Source organism: Mirounga angustirostris, unplaced genomic scaffold (genome assembly GCF_029215605.1).
Source record: "Mirounga angustirostris isolate CCGP_5_RB_7025 unplaced genomic scaffold, mMirAng1.0.hap1 SCAF_5, whole genome shotgun sequence".
In the NCBI taxonomy this organism is placed as follows: domain Eukaryota; kingdom Metazoa; phylum Chordata; class Mammalia; order Carnivora; family Phocidae; genus Mirounga; species Mirounga angustirostris.
Window position 1 is genome coordinate 148,607,615 of NW_026991713.1, and position 13,941 is coordinate 148,621,555.

Consider the following 13,941-nt stretch of genomic DNA (forward strand, 5'->3'; position numbering starts at 1 on the left):
TCCGGGCTGTGAGAATGGTGGCCCGTACATGAGCTTCAGTGAGGTCATCCAAACCATAGCCAACAATGGGGAGGAGAAGGGGAGGAGGCGGCGACCGGGGTATTACAGCTGCAGAGACAAGGCCAGTGGGCACCGAGCCGAGCAGGATCTGTCCACCTGCAGTGGGGACGGTCCGAGCACTGCCATGACCCAGCAGGGAGACATGGCCTTGGACCTCCTTCCCATCCTGAGCCCTTCAGACTGTTCTCCTGCCTGCTCAGCTTGTAAGCCCCAAAGATCAACGGCAGCCTGAGGGAGTCCCTGGGCATCCTGCCCCCAGTGTCCCGAGGACCCCAAGAGTGCCCCTGGCTGGGGATCTGCCAGCCTCTGCAAGGCCGACCCCACTGGCTCGGAGGCTGCTAGCTGGGACCCAGACCCACCATGGAGCCAGAGGCCCAGAGTCAGGCTGCAGAGACCGGCTCGGACATCACAGGTGACGGAGATGCCGTCCTCACTGGTCAGCTTGATCCTGGGGACATCCCTCCTCATCTTGGCAGGAGGCAGATCGACGTGCAGACAGCTCTCCATAGGCGAGGAGGAATCATACAGCCTGTATGTCTGGGGGCCAGACATGGGCTGAGCAGACAGGTGGCAGGCAACGTGGGGCACCAGGTGGGAAGGGTCTGGGGCCCAGGACATGGGCGTGTGGATGTGACAGGAACGTGTCATCCTTCTGGGCCCCCTGCCCCTCCCACTCTCGCATGCTCACCTTCAGGCTCGGGTAGAGCACCAGGGTGGTACGGTTCAGCTCCACGGACAGGGATGGGAGCCCCGAGTGGTCCCGGTTCAGTGTCAGTGAGAACGTGTCGTGGGCAAAGTCCTTGGCCAGCAGCAGACGGCCACAGTGGACACCCAGGCTCCACACCTGGCCATCAAAGGTCACCACATACCTGGCCCCGGCCACCACAGCATGGTCTGGGAAGAAGAAAGCCCAGGGCAGGTAAGATGGCTCTGCCCGCTCTGCCCGCTGCCCTGGGGGCCCTGAGCGCAGGGGGTACTCCAGGGCATCCAGAGCCTTTCTGGCCTGTGACCCCTTGGGCAGCCTACATGGGGGGGTCTATCCCCAGCTCTTCTCCACCATCTCCAGCCAAGTCGACAATAAAAAGAAAGGACTGATACAGGATTCCTTTCATACGAAGTGTCCAGAGTAGGCAAATCCATGGAGCCAGGAGGTAGACAGGTGAGAGCCAAGGACAGAGGGTGACAGCTAAGGGACAGAGGACGCTTGTGAGGTCATGAAAATGCTCTACAACTGACGGCAGTGGGAGATGTGAACCTCTGAATATATTCAAAGCCGCTGAATTATATGCTTGAACTAAACAGTGTGGTATGCGAATTGGGGGTCAATGAAGCTATTGAAAAATAATCACTATAAAAAACACACAAAAGTATGACCAAAGGCTCCATCTAATGCAAGGAAGGTACCATGGGGGCCTGGCTCTGCCCTCCTCCAGGTGGGCAGAAGATGGAGACAGGGACAGTGTGCCCCACCGGGCCAGTTCGGCTGCTGAGCAGCGACTTGGGCTAGAAGTGGGGGGGCACTAGGGGACACATACCCAGGCCAGGGGGCTGCTGGCCCAGCCAGCCTCACGAGGAGGGTCCTGCATGCCCCTTCATCAGCCATCAGAGCTCAAGGTCACGGGCCAGCCCAAGGCCACATAAGTACGGAACTCCAAGGCCAACTTCAACCTCACCGTGCTGCCTAGCAGAGAAAGTACCCCTGACCCTAGGAGGGCGACCGCTTGCCCCGAACCTCAGCCTTCCCACGTGGGCGGTACGAACCACACTGACACACCAGGCCTACCAGGCCCTGAGTGCCACACCTGCCTGTGGGCTTGAGGCCCACCCCAGCGCCAAGGAATTCGGCTCACAAACCACACGTGCCTGTCACCCAGAGGAGTGCGCCAGGGTGCCACCTCCAGTGCACAGAGGGGAAACCAAGTCCCAGAGAGGGGGGGAGACTCGCCCGGGCCACACTCGGGCACGAGCTGGATGCACACTCCCACGGGGCCCCGAGCCCCTGGAGCCACATCCGGTCTTGGCACAGCCCGTGGTGGCCGGCCCTGCCTGACCACGAGTCTGGACTCCATTAGCCGCCTTCCGGCTCCAGCTGGAGGTCTGCCTTTTGCGCCTCCAGCACCAACAAGGGGGAGGGAGCTGGCCTCGAGCCCCAAGCAGCTTGGCCCACTTCTGGGTTGGGCCCCAGACTCAGGCTTTCCTATGCTGGACGAAAGCCCGGATCTGCAGCCCGGTCCTCGTCCGCTATGACCTGGGACAGTCCAGTAACCTCTGGGCCCTGCGGTACTGGGCTCAGGTCCCGGGGGCCACCCAGGACCAGGCCCCTGTCTGCCCCTGCCACGCCCTGCTGCCCCATCCCACAGGGTTCAGGGCTTCCCGGGGAGGAGGGTGGCCCGAGACTCACAGTCGTGGGGGCTCTCCAGCAGGCGACGCTGGAGCCGGTAGTACTCGGCCCACACATTGGTCCTGGACAGCTCGCCGAGCGGCTGCAGCAGCTTCTCCACCACGTAGCCGGTCACCCGGGCCACAGCCAGGGGCTCGTTCCCCGCCGGCAGCAGGGGCAAAGTCACCCGCACCGAACAGTTCCTGGAAGGAGCACAGAGGTGGAGGAGGGTCCAGGCTCAGGGCAGACACAGCGGCCTCACTGGAAGGACACAGATGTCTGGGCTCCTGCCAGAGGGGGGGGGACGTACGTGCTGCCCCCCAGGGCCTTGGGTCAGGTCTATGTGAACCCTGAGAATGGGCCGGCCCACATCTAGGGCTCCTGGAGGTGGGGTGGACAAAGGCAGCAAACGCATCGGAGAAAGGGGAGGTCGGAGCCAAAGGGGACCTTGGGAGTTCGACCATCAAGGGAGGACCCTGAAGCTTTCTCAGGGCGGAAAACAGGGGTCACGTCGACTTTGTGGGGTCTGAAGGAGCAGAGAGGTCTCAGCACACGTTGGGCTTGGAGGAGATGAGGAATAGTTCATGCCCTCGACTGCGGGTGGAGGTAGGTGCCGGGGGTGGGGGAGGACATTTACCTCCCCCAGGAGGCCCGGAGGACCTGCAGCGGTGGGGCTGGAAGTGGTCTCAGAGGCCTCCCTGCCCCCCACACCCCTTCCTCAGCACAAGCACCCAGTGCTGACCCCTTGCCAGGACCTCCCCCGGGCAGGAGCCCCCTAACCGCACCAGTCAGCCCCTACCTTTGCAAACAGCCCCGACTAGTACATTCCTCTGCACACCAGCTGACACCGTGCCCCCTTGGCAGCTTCCCTCGGCCAGCCCACGTTGTGACAGCACCGAGAGCCCTGGTGGCCTGAGCACCACCCGAGGCACCGAGCACTGATCCAAGGTTGCCCAAGTCAGAGCTGGATTCAAGCCCAAGCATTCCCCCAGTCCCCACGCGCTGTGAGGTCGCTTGGCTGGGGCCGCTGCCATTCCGAGCCCCGCCCCCCCCCACTGCTGATGGGGCCCCAGCCTGGGAGGGGGAGGGGCGCACACACCCCAGAGCCCAGGCCTGTCTCTGAGGCTGGTTCTGCAGCCCCATCCGGTCCAGTCCCCTCTCTGACAACTCCCAGACTGTTGTACGGCCCAGACCTCAAAATAGCAGTTCCTACTGGCCGTTTCTAACTGCGTGTCCTCATGGCTTCTCAAGCTCAACGCGTCCAGAATGGCGCCTGACCATCCCCGCTCCTGCCACACACACTGAATAAAGGCCCCCGAAGACCTCCAAGTGCCTGGGCCCTAGGACTACGGGAACTGATGTGGCCAAAGGCACTTTGCGGGTGTGCCTAAGTGAAGGATTCTGGGATGGATTATCCGGGTGAGCTCATGTCGTCAGAAAAAGGGCAGGAGGAGGGTCAGAGAGACAAGATAGAAGGACAGAGTCTGGAGAGAAAGTGATGCTGTGGCTTTCAGCTTTGAAGGCGGAGGAAGGGTCTCTGAGCCAAGGAGCGCTGGTGCTCCTAGAGGCTGGAAAAGATAAAGGGGGTGGGTTCTCCCCTGGCGCCTCCCTGGGAGCCAGCCCGGCTGACACGTTGGCTGAGGCCACTGAAACGGATTTCCCAGACTTCGGACCTCCAGAACGACACGAGAATAAATCTGTGTTGTTTGAAGTCACTAAATGTGTGGGTCAAGGGGCTATGGAAGCAAGAGGAAACTGATAAAGCCCCCATCTGCCTGCCACCAGTCCCTCCTGCCATTTGCAAGGCCAAAAACCTCGGTGCCACCTGTTCCAACACCTAAGCCAATCTGTCAGCAAATCTCCAGGCTTGACCTTACAACACGTCCAGAATCTAAATACCTCGCGGCCCTTCCATGGCTCCCGAGTCTCACCCAGACACCCACAACCGAGGGCCACTCCTTACTGGGCTCCGCACTGCCATCCACACCACGCCCCTGCCCCCAGCCAAGTCTCACCACCAGGGCCAGAGGGATCTTTTTATTTTTTTTATTTATTTTTTGACAGAGACAGCGCGAGAGGGAACACAAGCAGGGGGAGTGGGAGAGGGAGCAGCAGGCTTCCCACGGAGCAGGGAGCCCGAAGCGGGGCTCGATCCCAGGACCCTGGGATCCTGACCTGAGCCGAAGGCAGACGCTAAACGGCTGAGCCACCCAGGTGCCCCCAGAGGGATCTTTTTAAATGGGATATACATCATGTCTTTTCTCAGCTCGAAACCTTTTGTGGGTTCCCATCACAGAGTAGAAATTAATGTCCTCACAAAGGCTCCAGGCCACCTGGATGCCCCTCAACCCTCAGGCTCTTGTAGCCTCCACTCCAGCCCCACTGGTTTCCTCCATACTCCTCCAGCAGGCCAGGCACACTCCCACCCCTGGGTCTTTGCACTGGCTGTGGCCTCTGCCTGAAACTCTTCCCATGATGCCCACAGGGCCCCCTCCCCCAGCTCCTTCCAGCCCTTGTGCAAATGCCACCTTCTCAAAGAAGCAGACCATGGCTTCAGCATGCCAAGGGTGCCCCCCACCCCACTTGTCCTGCCTGTTCTTCTCCAGCATTTACCACCCGATATACCAAAGCACAGGCTAGGAAACTATTGTCTCATGGGCGAGATCCAGCCCGTGTCCAGTTTCTGGAGGGCCTGCAAGGTAAGAGGGGCTCTTCTGTTTTTAAAGGATTATTGAAAAACAAAGGGAAGATGAAGGGAAAGACCACTGAGCCTACAAAGCCTGAAAACTTTTACCCTGAGGCCCCTCTGGAGGAAAGTGTGGCCGAGTACGGTGTAGATAACCTAGCTCTTTGTTCAGTGTGAGGATGGGGATGGGTCTCATTCACTGCTGTATCCATAGAACCTAAAACAGCTCTCACCCGGAGAACCTGTTCATCCAATACCCGTGGAATGAAGAATAAACCTCAACTTAACAGATGAGGACTGAAAATGCCCCCCTGGCAGGGTCGTCCTAAGGAATACACGAGACCAAGGGTGCTGTAGCCTGGGGCCCGGCCTGGGGCAGGGAGGCAGAGAAGGACGGTCCCTGGTCCCCAAGGTACCTGGCTGAGAAGCTGTACAGGGCCAGCAAGGGCTTGCAGAGCCTCCGCAGGGCCTGGGACAAAGTGGATTCGGCCCAAGACAGCATCTGGCGGGCGGCCTGCAGGGGGCGGGCGGGGAGAGCCATCAGGGTTCACCCCACCTGGCAGGCCCGCGTCCCACCCCCTCGCCCCACCTCACCAGCTCCATGGCTGCCCCGATGGGCCTGGGCCCCAGGGCCCGCCACAGCCGCACGGCCTCCTCAGCCCGCTCCCGCCACACCTCGTCCAGGGGCTGTGGGGTCACCTCCAGGTAGGCATCCTTCAGTGTGGCCAGGGGCCCTGCAACAGGTGGCCGCCACCCACCGTGAGCCCCCTCCCCATCCCCCACCCGGAGTCCTGACCTCAGGCCAGATGCCACTGCCTGCAGCCCAGACCCCGGCAGGGGGACCGGCCCCCTTGATGACCCAGGCCTCCAGGAAACAGGGCCTGTTCCAGGGAATAAGGTGGCGGCACGAGGGACTGCAGGGAAAGAGCCAGCCCGGCAGGCCCGAGACTTCCCCTCTGCAAGGCCTGTTCCCAAGGTCGGCCCTGGGCTGGCATGTGGGAGCCCGGATGGGAGGAGGGTTGCCACCACTCCCAGAACCGAAAAGAGGGCCTCGCTCTGCCCAAACCATTTGCAGGGACAAATGGCTTGTGCCCAACACCCCCTTTCCTCCGGTGAGTCCGGAATGGTGGTATGTGCCAGGGGAGGCTTCCTCCAGGACCAGCCCCCTAAGAAAACCCTCGGAGCAGGACCTCTAACGAGCTTCCCTGGCAGACCAGTGGTGGTCACCATGTGACGCTGGGGGAATTGAAGGCGTCCTGGGTGACCTCCCCAGGAGAAGATTCTGGAAGCTTGTGCCTGGTTTCCCTCCCTCACTCGGGCCTGGGCCCCTGTGCCGCTTCCCTTTGCTGATCTTGCTCTGTGTGCTTTCGCTGTAACAAATCCTAGCTGTGAGCAGGAAAATATTCCGAGAACTGAGCCCTAGCGAGCCACGGAAGCTGGGGGTGACCCAGAGACAGAAGCAGGGTGGGAGAGAAGGGCCAGCTATCGGCCCTGGTGCTCGTGTGGAGAGGCCTGAAGTTCCCAGCATCACTCGGAGGATGCTTGGGGCAGCGGCGACTTAGTAACCAGGACAGAAGCCTGAACCACACGGCCACGCTGGTGCTGATCACAGAACCAGAAATAGGCTCTGGGATCTTCCAGCACTGGGCCTAATAGAAATAAAGCTGTAGGCCCAAAAGAAATCAGGCAGGGACTGGAAAAAAAAAAAAAATAGACCAGCAGTCCACAAAGAACCAAGGCAGCGGGCATGAGGGATGTTAGCTTGGAGAGCTGCAGGGATGGAGGCAGCAGAGTGAACACGAAGGCTGCAGGCCCATGAGGCCCCGCAGGCCGGGAGGGCTCTGGGGTTGGGCCCTCACTCGTGCACTCACGTTCCAGCTCGTTCCGCAGCTGCTCCAGCCCCACCCGTAGTCTCTCCAGGTAGGGGGGCAAGTGGTGTATCAGCGCCTGCCTGGCCTGGCCCCATGGCGCAGCCACCGCCCGGCCACTCGCCACCACGGCTCCCAGTCCCCCGTGGGACAACTGCAGGAGGGGGCCCACCATGCTGTCCAGGGTGCCCGCCGGCCGCACCTGGGCAGGGAAATCGAGGCAAGATCGGTGTGAGGGTCTGGGGCACCCGGCACTCCAGAAGATCCTCACGCCTGGTGAGTGGAGGGCACAGGATGGGCCGGGGGAAGGGGGGGGCATCTCCACACAGCACCTCCCCTTCTCGAAGTGTGTCCCCGACCCCCTGGTGCAGTCTACCCACCAGGCGCCGGAACCTTTCCACGTAGGCATCCAAGCCTCGGATCTTCTTCTCTAGCTGGGCTCCCACCTGGGCCCCGATGGCTGCCATCCTGGACTGTGGGCACAGAGGGACAGGCTGGGGACTCCGGGGAGGGGGGTGCTTCCTGGGACTGGGGTGGACAGGAGGTTCTCGGTGCCGGCCATGGAGCCCCAGGATATGTTTGCATGCTACGGGGCTGCCTCTGGTTTTCTGGGCCTTGTTGGACCCAAAAGGCTCGCAGCCCCAGCACCGTGGTCTGGGCCCCAGGGAAAACAGCATCCCCCACCCCTGGGGCCGCCTCACCTCCACGCTGCCCAGCAGGGTTCCCGGACAGCCGTGTGCCTCCAGGCGAAGACTCTGGTTGGCAGCCTGCAGGCTCAGGCGTCCCAGGGGCTGCACGGGCTGCCCGCCGTCCTGGAGCAGGGCCTCCACCTCAGCCGTTTGCCTGTGGGCACATGCCCGCAGCACCACGCTCTCCTCTCGGCTCCCTGGGGCCAGGAAGGGTCCTGCTGTTGCCCCCGGGACTTGCCTGGCTGCCACCCGGCTGTCCACACCTCCTCCTCTCCACGGAGAGCTTCCTGTTAGCCCCAGGCCCTAGCGTTTGCAGGCCTGGAAGCGTACCACCCAAATCCGCTTCCCGACCCCCTGAGGCCTGGGCTCCTTCTCATCCCCCAGCCCATACCCACCTCCCATCTGCCCACCTGGACCCTTCTCCCAACCTCTCCTGACATCACAGCCCATACAGGTGGCTGCAGGGGGCTCACTGTCTCCTCCGAGCTGAGGGCGCCACGAAGTCCAAACCGGGTTCCCTGACTCCTCAACTCTCAACACCCCGATCTCTGTCCTCTCTGGGGCCCAGGTGGGCCCCGCCCCAGCCATCTGAGCAGTCCTCGCTGTCTCAACTCACCTTCCTCATGGGTCACAGCGGCCTGGAGGCAGCTCGGGGCCCGGGACACCGACAGCCTCACTTTCTCGTCCCCATTGTCCACAATTCCCTCTAGCTGGATGCTGGCCCGAGAAGCCGAGGTGGAGACCCGGCCCTGCAGGCCGAGCTGCTGAGCCTTGGCGCTGAGGATCTGCAAACAGGAGAGCAGAGAGCAGAGTGGGGCCTGGTCCCCCCGCTCTTGCTAGCCCCGGGCCCAAGGAGAGAAAAGGCAGCGCCCACCTCCTGCCCCACATCTCCCGGGGCACTGGGACCCCCACGTACAACCCCACAAGGTTCACTATCCCTGCCAACTGCAGAAAGTACCTACTAAATCCACATCTGGGGGCCTGATAAGCCAGGGGCACCCGCCATCCCCATGGCTTAAACATCGCCGACGCCAGGCCTCACCCCGGCGCCGCTGTCTTAACTGATCCGGGTGGCCCTGGGCCTTGACATTTTTGCCGTCCCTGGTGCCCAGCTGTTTCTACCTGCCGTGCTTTCTGTAATTTCAGGAGAAACACGGCAAATGCCTCAGCACGTTCAAGGAGCTGTTGTGGGGAGCACGGGGCACACAGTCCCCGAGCACTTTGTCGCGACCCTTGCAGACACCCAGCCTTGCAGGAGGGGGACTCGGGACAGGTGAGCTCTGAATGGACAATGGGGCTGGAGGTCACAGAAGGTACCCTGGAGGACCCCCTGCAAGGGGAGGCCTGTTGGGGGGAGGGGAGCCACCTCTGGCCGTGACTCAGCTGCCCCATGTTCGAGTCCAGATGCTGCTACCAATGAGCCGTACCACCCTGAATAAGTGCGTTGCCCTGTCTGTGCCTCGGTTTCCAGTTCTGTCAAATGACACAGGACGGTGGCCTTCGAACTTCCGCAGGAATCGGAATTACTGTGTGTGTGTGTTACAGGAGGGTGCCTTATGGGGTGAATGTGTTCCTCAAAAAGGCGCGTGGAAGTTCGAACCCTAGTTCCGATTATTCGGAAATAAGGTCTCTGCAGATGTGGTTGTCCTGGATTCAGGTGGGCCCTAAATGCAATGACCCATAGCCTTGGGAGACAGCCGTGTGAAGACCCAGAGGTTGGAATGACACGGCCATAAGCCAAGGAGCGCCCAGGCCTGCCGGTGACCCCCAGAAGCAGGAAGAGTCACGGGGGGACAGTGCCCTAGAGCTTCTGCTGGGCGTGCGGACTTGCTGACACCCTGATTTCAGACTTCTAGCCTCTAGCACTGTGAAAGGAAAAAAATCCTGTTATGTTCCAGCACTGCGCTGGGGGTCCTCCGTTCGGCAGCCCTAGGAATCTAATTCAGGGGGCTCACTACACATGTTCCAGAAAATCCATCCTCAAGGTTTCCAAGTGGGTGGGGTGCAGCCCAGAGAGCCTTCTGAAATTTCACAGTGTCATGAGGACCAAACAAGGCTGGGAAAGACCTCTCTCCACTGCATGGACCCCCACATGGGGCAGGGGGCCCACTCCCAGGCCGGCAGGCCTTGGGGCACTGGGATTACAGACGCGGGAGCAGCTGGGGGCCTGGCTGGCAGGTGGGGAAACGAAGCGGTCAGCCCCGGGCAGCCTTGGAGAGCAAAGCTCTTTTGATACCACCATGCCACCATGCAGGGCAACAGGCCGAGCGACCTCCAGAAGCAGAAGAGCCATCCCCGTCCAGCTCCGGATGCTGGAAGGAAACCTCACGAGCACCTACTATGTGCAAACAGCTCTGCAAATGAGGTGGGATTTGTTCCCATTGGACAGAGGAGACAACTGAGGTCAGAAGAAGGAAAGTCACGAAGTCAGGGGCACTTGGCCAGGGGGACGCGGAGGTGGGCAGATGGTAACAGTGATGGGGCACCTACTGTGTGCCTATTTTAAAGGGGGCAGAGGGAAGGGGTGCCCGGAACCCTACCCGCAGCCTTGCGAAATATGTCCGCTCCCCACTTACAGATGAGGAGGCAGGGCTCAGCGAGGGCCCTTCCCAAGATCACTCGGCCGGTGGGGACAGAGAAGGCATCGAGCCCAGCTCTGCGCCCTCCTACCTTCCTGGGCTGCTGGGAGAATCGGTAATACTGAGTGGCTGCCTTGTCGCAGGCACTGCTCTAAGTGATCTGCACGTAGTAACATATTTAATCCTCGCGGCATGAATCCCACGGGAGCTAGGGTAGGTGCTAGGGTAGGTGCAGCGATTACTCCCCACTTTGCAGGGGAGGAAGCCAGGCAGCGTGCCAGCCTGCGGTTCTGACAGTGACCACCAGGTGGCAGGGCCATCCAGGCGGTGGTGGCCTCGCAGGCCAGAGCTGGAGGAAGGGCATCCTCCTGGGGGTGGGGGGAGGTGCAGGCAGCCCCGACCTGGCCACCCACCTCCAGCTCCCCGGAGAAGTCTGGTGCCCGAGGCTTGCTGTGGTTGCGGAGGGTCAGGCTGAGGTGCAGGCCATGGTCTGGGTCCGGGGCGAGGCCCATCTGGCAGCGGGAATCCAGCAGGAGCCCATTGTGGCCCAGGGTGTGCTCCCCAGAGACTGAGAGAGCCTGGAACGAGAGGGTGGGTGTCAGCGGTCAGGGAGGCACAGGGGCTGCAACTTCCTCTCCCCACCATGCCCGGGCCTGGTCCAGACCCCCGGGGCTGTCGCAAGAGCCTGTTGGGTCTCCCTTCTAGTTCAGCCCATGGTCCCTCCTCCACTCAGGAGCCAGACTGACAGTGAAAAATGCAAATCGGACATGATCCCCTTGCTCAAAACTCTCCGCCTCCCCGTTGTACTAAGAAAAGCTGGTTGCCTGACATGGCCCACAAGTCAGCATTATCTTCTTAACCTCACCTCCTTGCTCTCTAAAGGCTGCCCTCTGTTCCTCCAATACCCTCAGCATGCTCCGCCACAGGGCCTTTGCACTGGCTGTTCCCTGTGCAGAGCTCGCATTTGTCAGTGGGGCCCCCTGCAATCCCCCGTCCCCTCTCCCTGCGTCATTCCTTCAGGGCATTCATCATGCCTCAGTACATATGATGCATCTTTTTTTTTTTTTTAAGATTTTATTTATTCATTTGAGACAGAGATAGAGATAGAGAAAGCATGAGCAGGGAGAGAGGCAGAGGGAGGGGGAGAAGCAGGCTCCTCACTGAGCCAGGAACCTGATGCGGGGTTCAATCCCAGGACCCTGGGACCATGACCTGAGCCGAAGGCAGACGCTTAACGACTGAGCCACCCAGGCGTATCATGCATCTTGTTTAACTTTTTCCACCCACTGGAAAGTGAGCTCCAAGGGGTGGGGCACCCAGTCTGTCCCCTTCACCTTCCTTGTCCCTGCACCTAGGAGAGGGCCCTGCATTAAGTAAAACCCACAAATGCTTTCTGAACGAATGGATGAATGGGGTTGGCAACCTGGCTCAAGAGCCAAATTTGGCTCACTGCTTGTTCTTGTTAATAAATATGCATCAGAAGATGGCCACACCCATGAGTTTACATATAACCTACGACAGCAGAGTTGAGTGATGGTAACAGAGATCATATGGCTTGAACAGCTAAAATATGGGGCACCTGGGTGGCTCAGTCGTTAAGCGTCTGCCTTCGGCTCAGGTCATGATCCCCGGGGCATGGGATCGAGCCCCGCATCGGGCTCCCTGCTCAGGCGGGAAGCCTGCTTCTCCCTCTCCCTCTGCCTGCCACTCCCCCAGCTTGTGCGCACTCTCTGTGTGTCAAATAAATAAAGTCTTAAAAAAAAAAAAAAGAAAAGCTAAAATATTTGCTATCTGACCCTTTACAGAAAATCTCTGACCCTGGGATAGATGGATAGTTGGGGAAATGGATGGATGGATAGGAGGGTGGGTGAGTAGGTAGATGGGTAGGTGAGTAGGTGGGTGGCTGGGTAGATGGACAGATGGACTGACAGGAGGGTGGGGAGTAGGTGGGTGGGTGGATGGATGGATGGATGGATGGGAGGGTGGGTGAGTAGGTGGCTGGATGGATGGGAAAGTGGGTGAGTAGGTGGATGGGTGGGTGAATGGATGGGAGGGTGGGTGAGTAGGTGGATGGGTGGGTTTATGGATGGATGGATGGGGGGATGGATGGACAGAAGGGTGGGGAGTACATGGGTGGATAGATGAGAAGGTGGGTGAGTAGGTGGCTGGGTGGGTGGATGGGTGGATGGATGGACAGATGGATGGACAGAAGGGTGGGGAGTAGGTGGGTGGATGGATGGGAGGGTTGGTAGGTAGGAGGAAGAACCAATCAACCAGCTAACAAACCCAGGAAGAATGTTTTGGGAAAGGGGTCCCAATACCTCACCTCCAACAACGATGCAGCTGAGCACCTTTCATTTACGTGTAAAGCTCTCTTCCTGTGTCACATCTCATATCTCACAGTCACCCTACATGCTGAAGCCTACTGCCTCTTCTGTTCCTCAGATGGAACCCTGGACTTTGAGAGGGTCGACCCACCCTGCCTGGGATCACCCCACCGGCAGATGGCAGAGCGGTGATGTGGGCACCCAGCTCCCTCGCTTACACCCCTGCGCTCTGTGGATGCTGTCCTCTCTCCTCACCCTCCCTCCATGGGTGCCCGGGCCCCCTCCCCGGGACAGACTCACCCTGGGCAGGTCACAGAGCCCCAGGTGCAGGGAATGGTGCAGCCGGTGGGTATAGTCGGTCCCCACTTCCCCCTGGAAGCTCTGCGTGGTGCAGGAGCCAGTGAAGATGTGCTGCAGCATGGCCTCGGCGTGGATCCTGTCCGCCTGCGATGGCCAATGCCTCTGGCAGGAGAGGGCACCGTGAGGCAGGGGCTCATCCCATGAGAGGGGAGAGGGGCCAAGGCCAGCTGCAGATGGGAGACCTCACGAGAGAGGGTCAGGTGCTGGAAGCCCCATCATGAGAGCTCCAGTCGGCCACAACAGTGATTTATACGCTGGGCGGATGTTTGTGGGGAGCACCGGGGGCCTGAGTTTAAAGGGTCCCAGAGCCCAGGGTGCGAGACCCCAGGAGGAACAAGGTTGGCTTTCAGGGCCATTTCTCCCCATTTCTCTGTGGTCCGGTCCCTGTCCCAGGCTCTGCAGAACAGTGCTCAGCCCCAACCGCAGCCCCGGGTGGGCAGTGATGCCAGGAAGACTCCAAACTGACGCCTCCAGGAACCTGATCTCCCCCTGCCCCCAAAAGCCCTCTGGTGTCACCAGCTTCTTCCCTCGTCTGGCTCCGAGTGCTCACCTCATGCTGGGCACCTTGCTTCCCTCATCCCCCCAGAGCTGTCACTATACCCCAGTCAGGGAACCCATTTTACAGATGAGAACACCAAGGCTCACAGTGGAGAAATGAGTTTCTCACCATCCTCCAGCACAGCTAGCGTTGGCACAAGACCCCATGGCCTCAGAGCCAGGCACTTTGTACAGCAGGTGTGGCCCCCCTGCGGGTGACCTGCCTGGGACCCGGCTTTCTAGGCCTCACCTCATATGTCAGGTTCTGCTGCACCCGGCGCCGGTCCCAGGACAGATCGAGCTGCTCGCTGAACACAGCCGGGGTCTGTGTTACGGCCCCACAGGCCCGGAGGGCACTCAGGCCCCAATTTTCCTGGAGCTGACAAGAAGATGGAATATGGGACTGGGAGCCAGCACAAGGGCCCAGAGTTAGGGAGAGCCCCGTGCTTGGCTTG

At 60.5% G+C, this 13,941-nt stretch overlaps 1 protein-coding gene across 1 annotated transcript in view; it reads right to left on the minus strand.

Moving 5' to 3' along the window:
• Positions 1–13,941, minus strand: part of LOC123844460 (uncharacterized) — a 171,511-nt gene that overhangs the window by 21,937 nt on the left and 135,633 nt on the right. The window contains exons 53-64 of the mRNA XM_064592561.1: positions 13,737–13,865; positions 12,890–13,051; positions 10,676–10,840; positions 8,300–8,468; positions 7,696–7,880; positions 7,375–7,467; positions 6,998–7,196; positions 5,721–5,860; positions 5,543–5,640; positions 2,462–2,643; positions 749–954; positions 420–597 (exon numbers count right to left, since the gene is read on the minus strand). Of these exons, the coding sequence (XP_064448631.1) occupies positions 420–597; positions 749–954; positions 2,462–2,643; positions 5,543–5,640; positions 5,721–5,860; positions 6,998–7,196; positions 7,375–7,467; positions 7,696–7,880; positions 8,300–8,468; positions 10,676–10,840; positions 12,890–13,051; positions 13,737–13,865 (1,906 nt within the window). The remainder of the gene's footprint in view (positions 1–419; positions 598–748; positions 955–2,461; positions 2,644–5,542; positions 5,641–5,720; positions 5,861–6,997; positions 7,197–7,374; positions 7,468–7,695; positions 7,881–8,299; positions 8,469–10,675; positions 10,841–12,889; positions 13,052–13,736; positions 13,866–13,941) is intronic.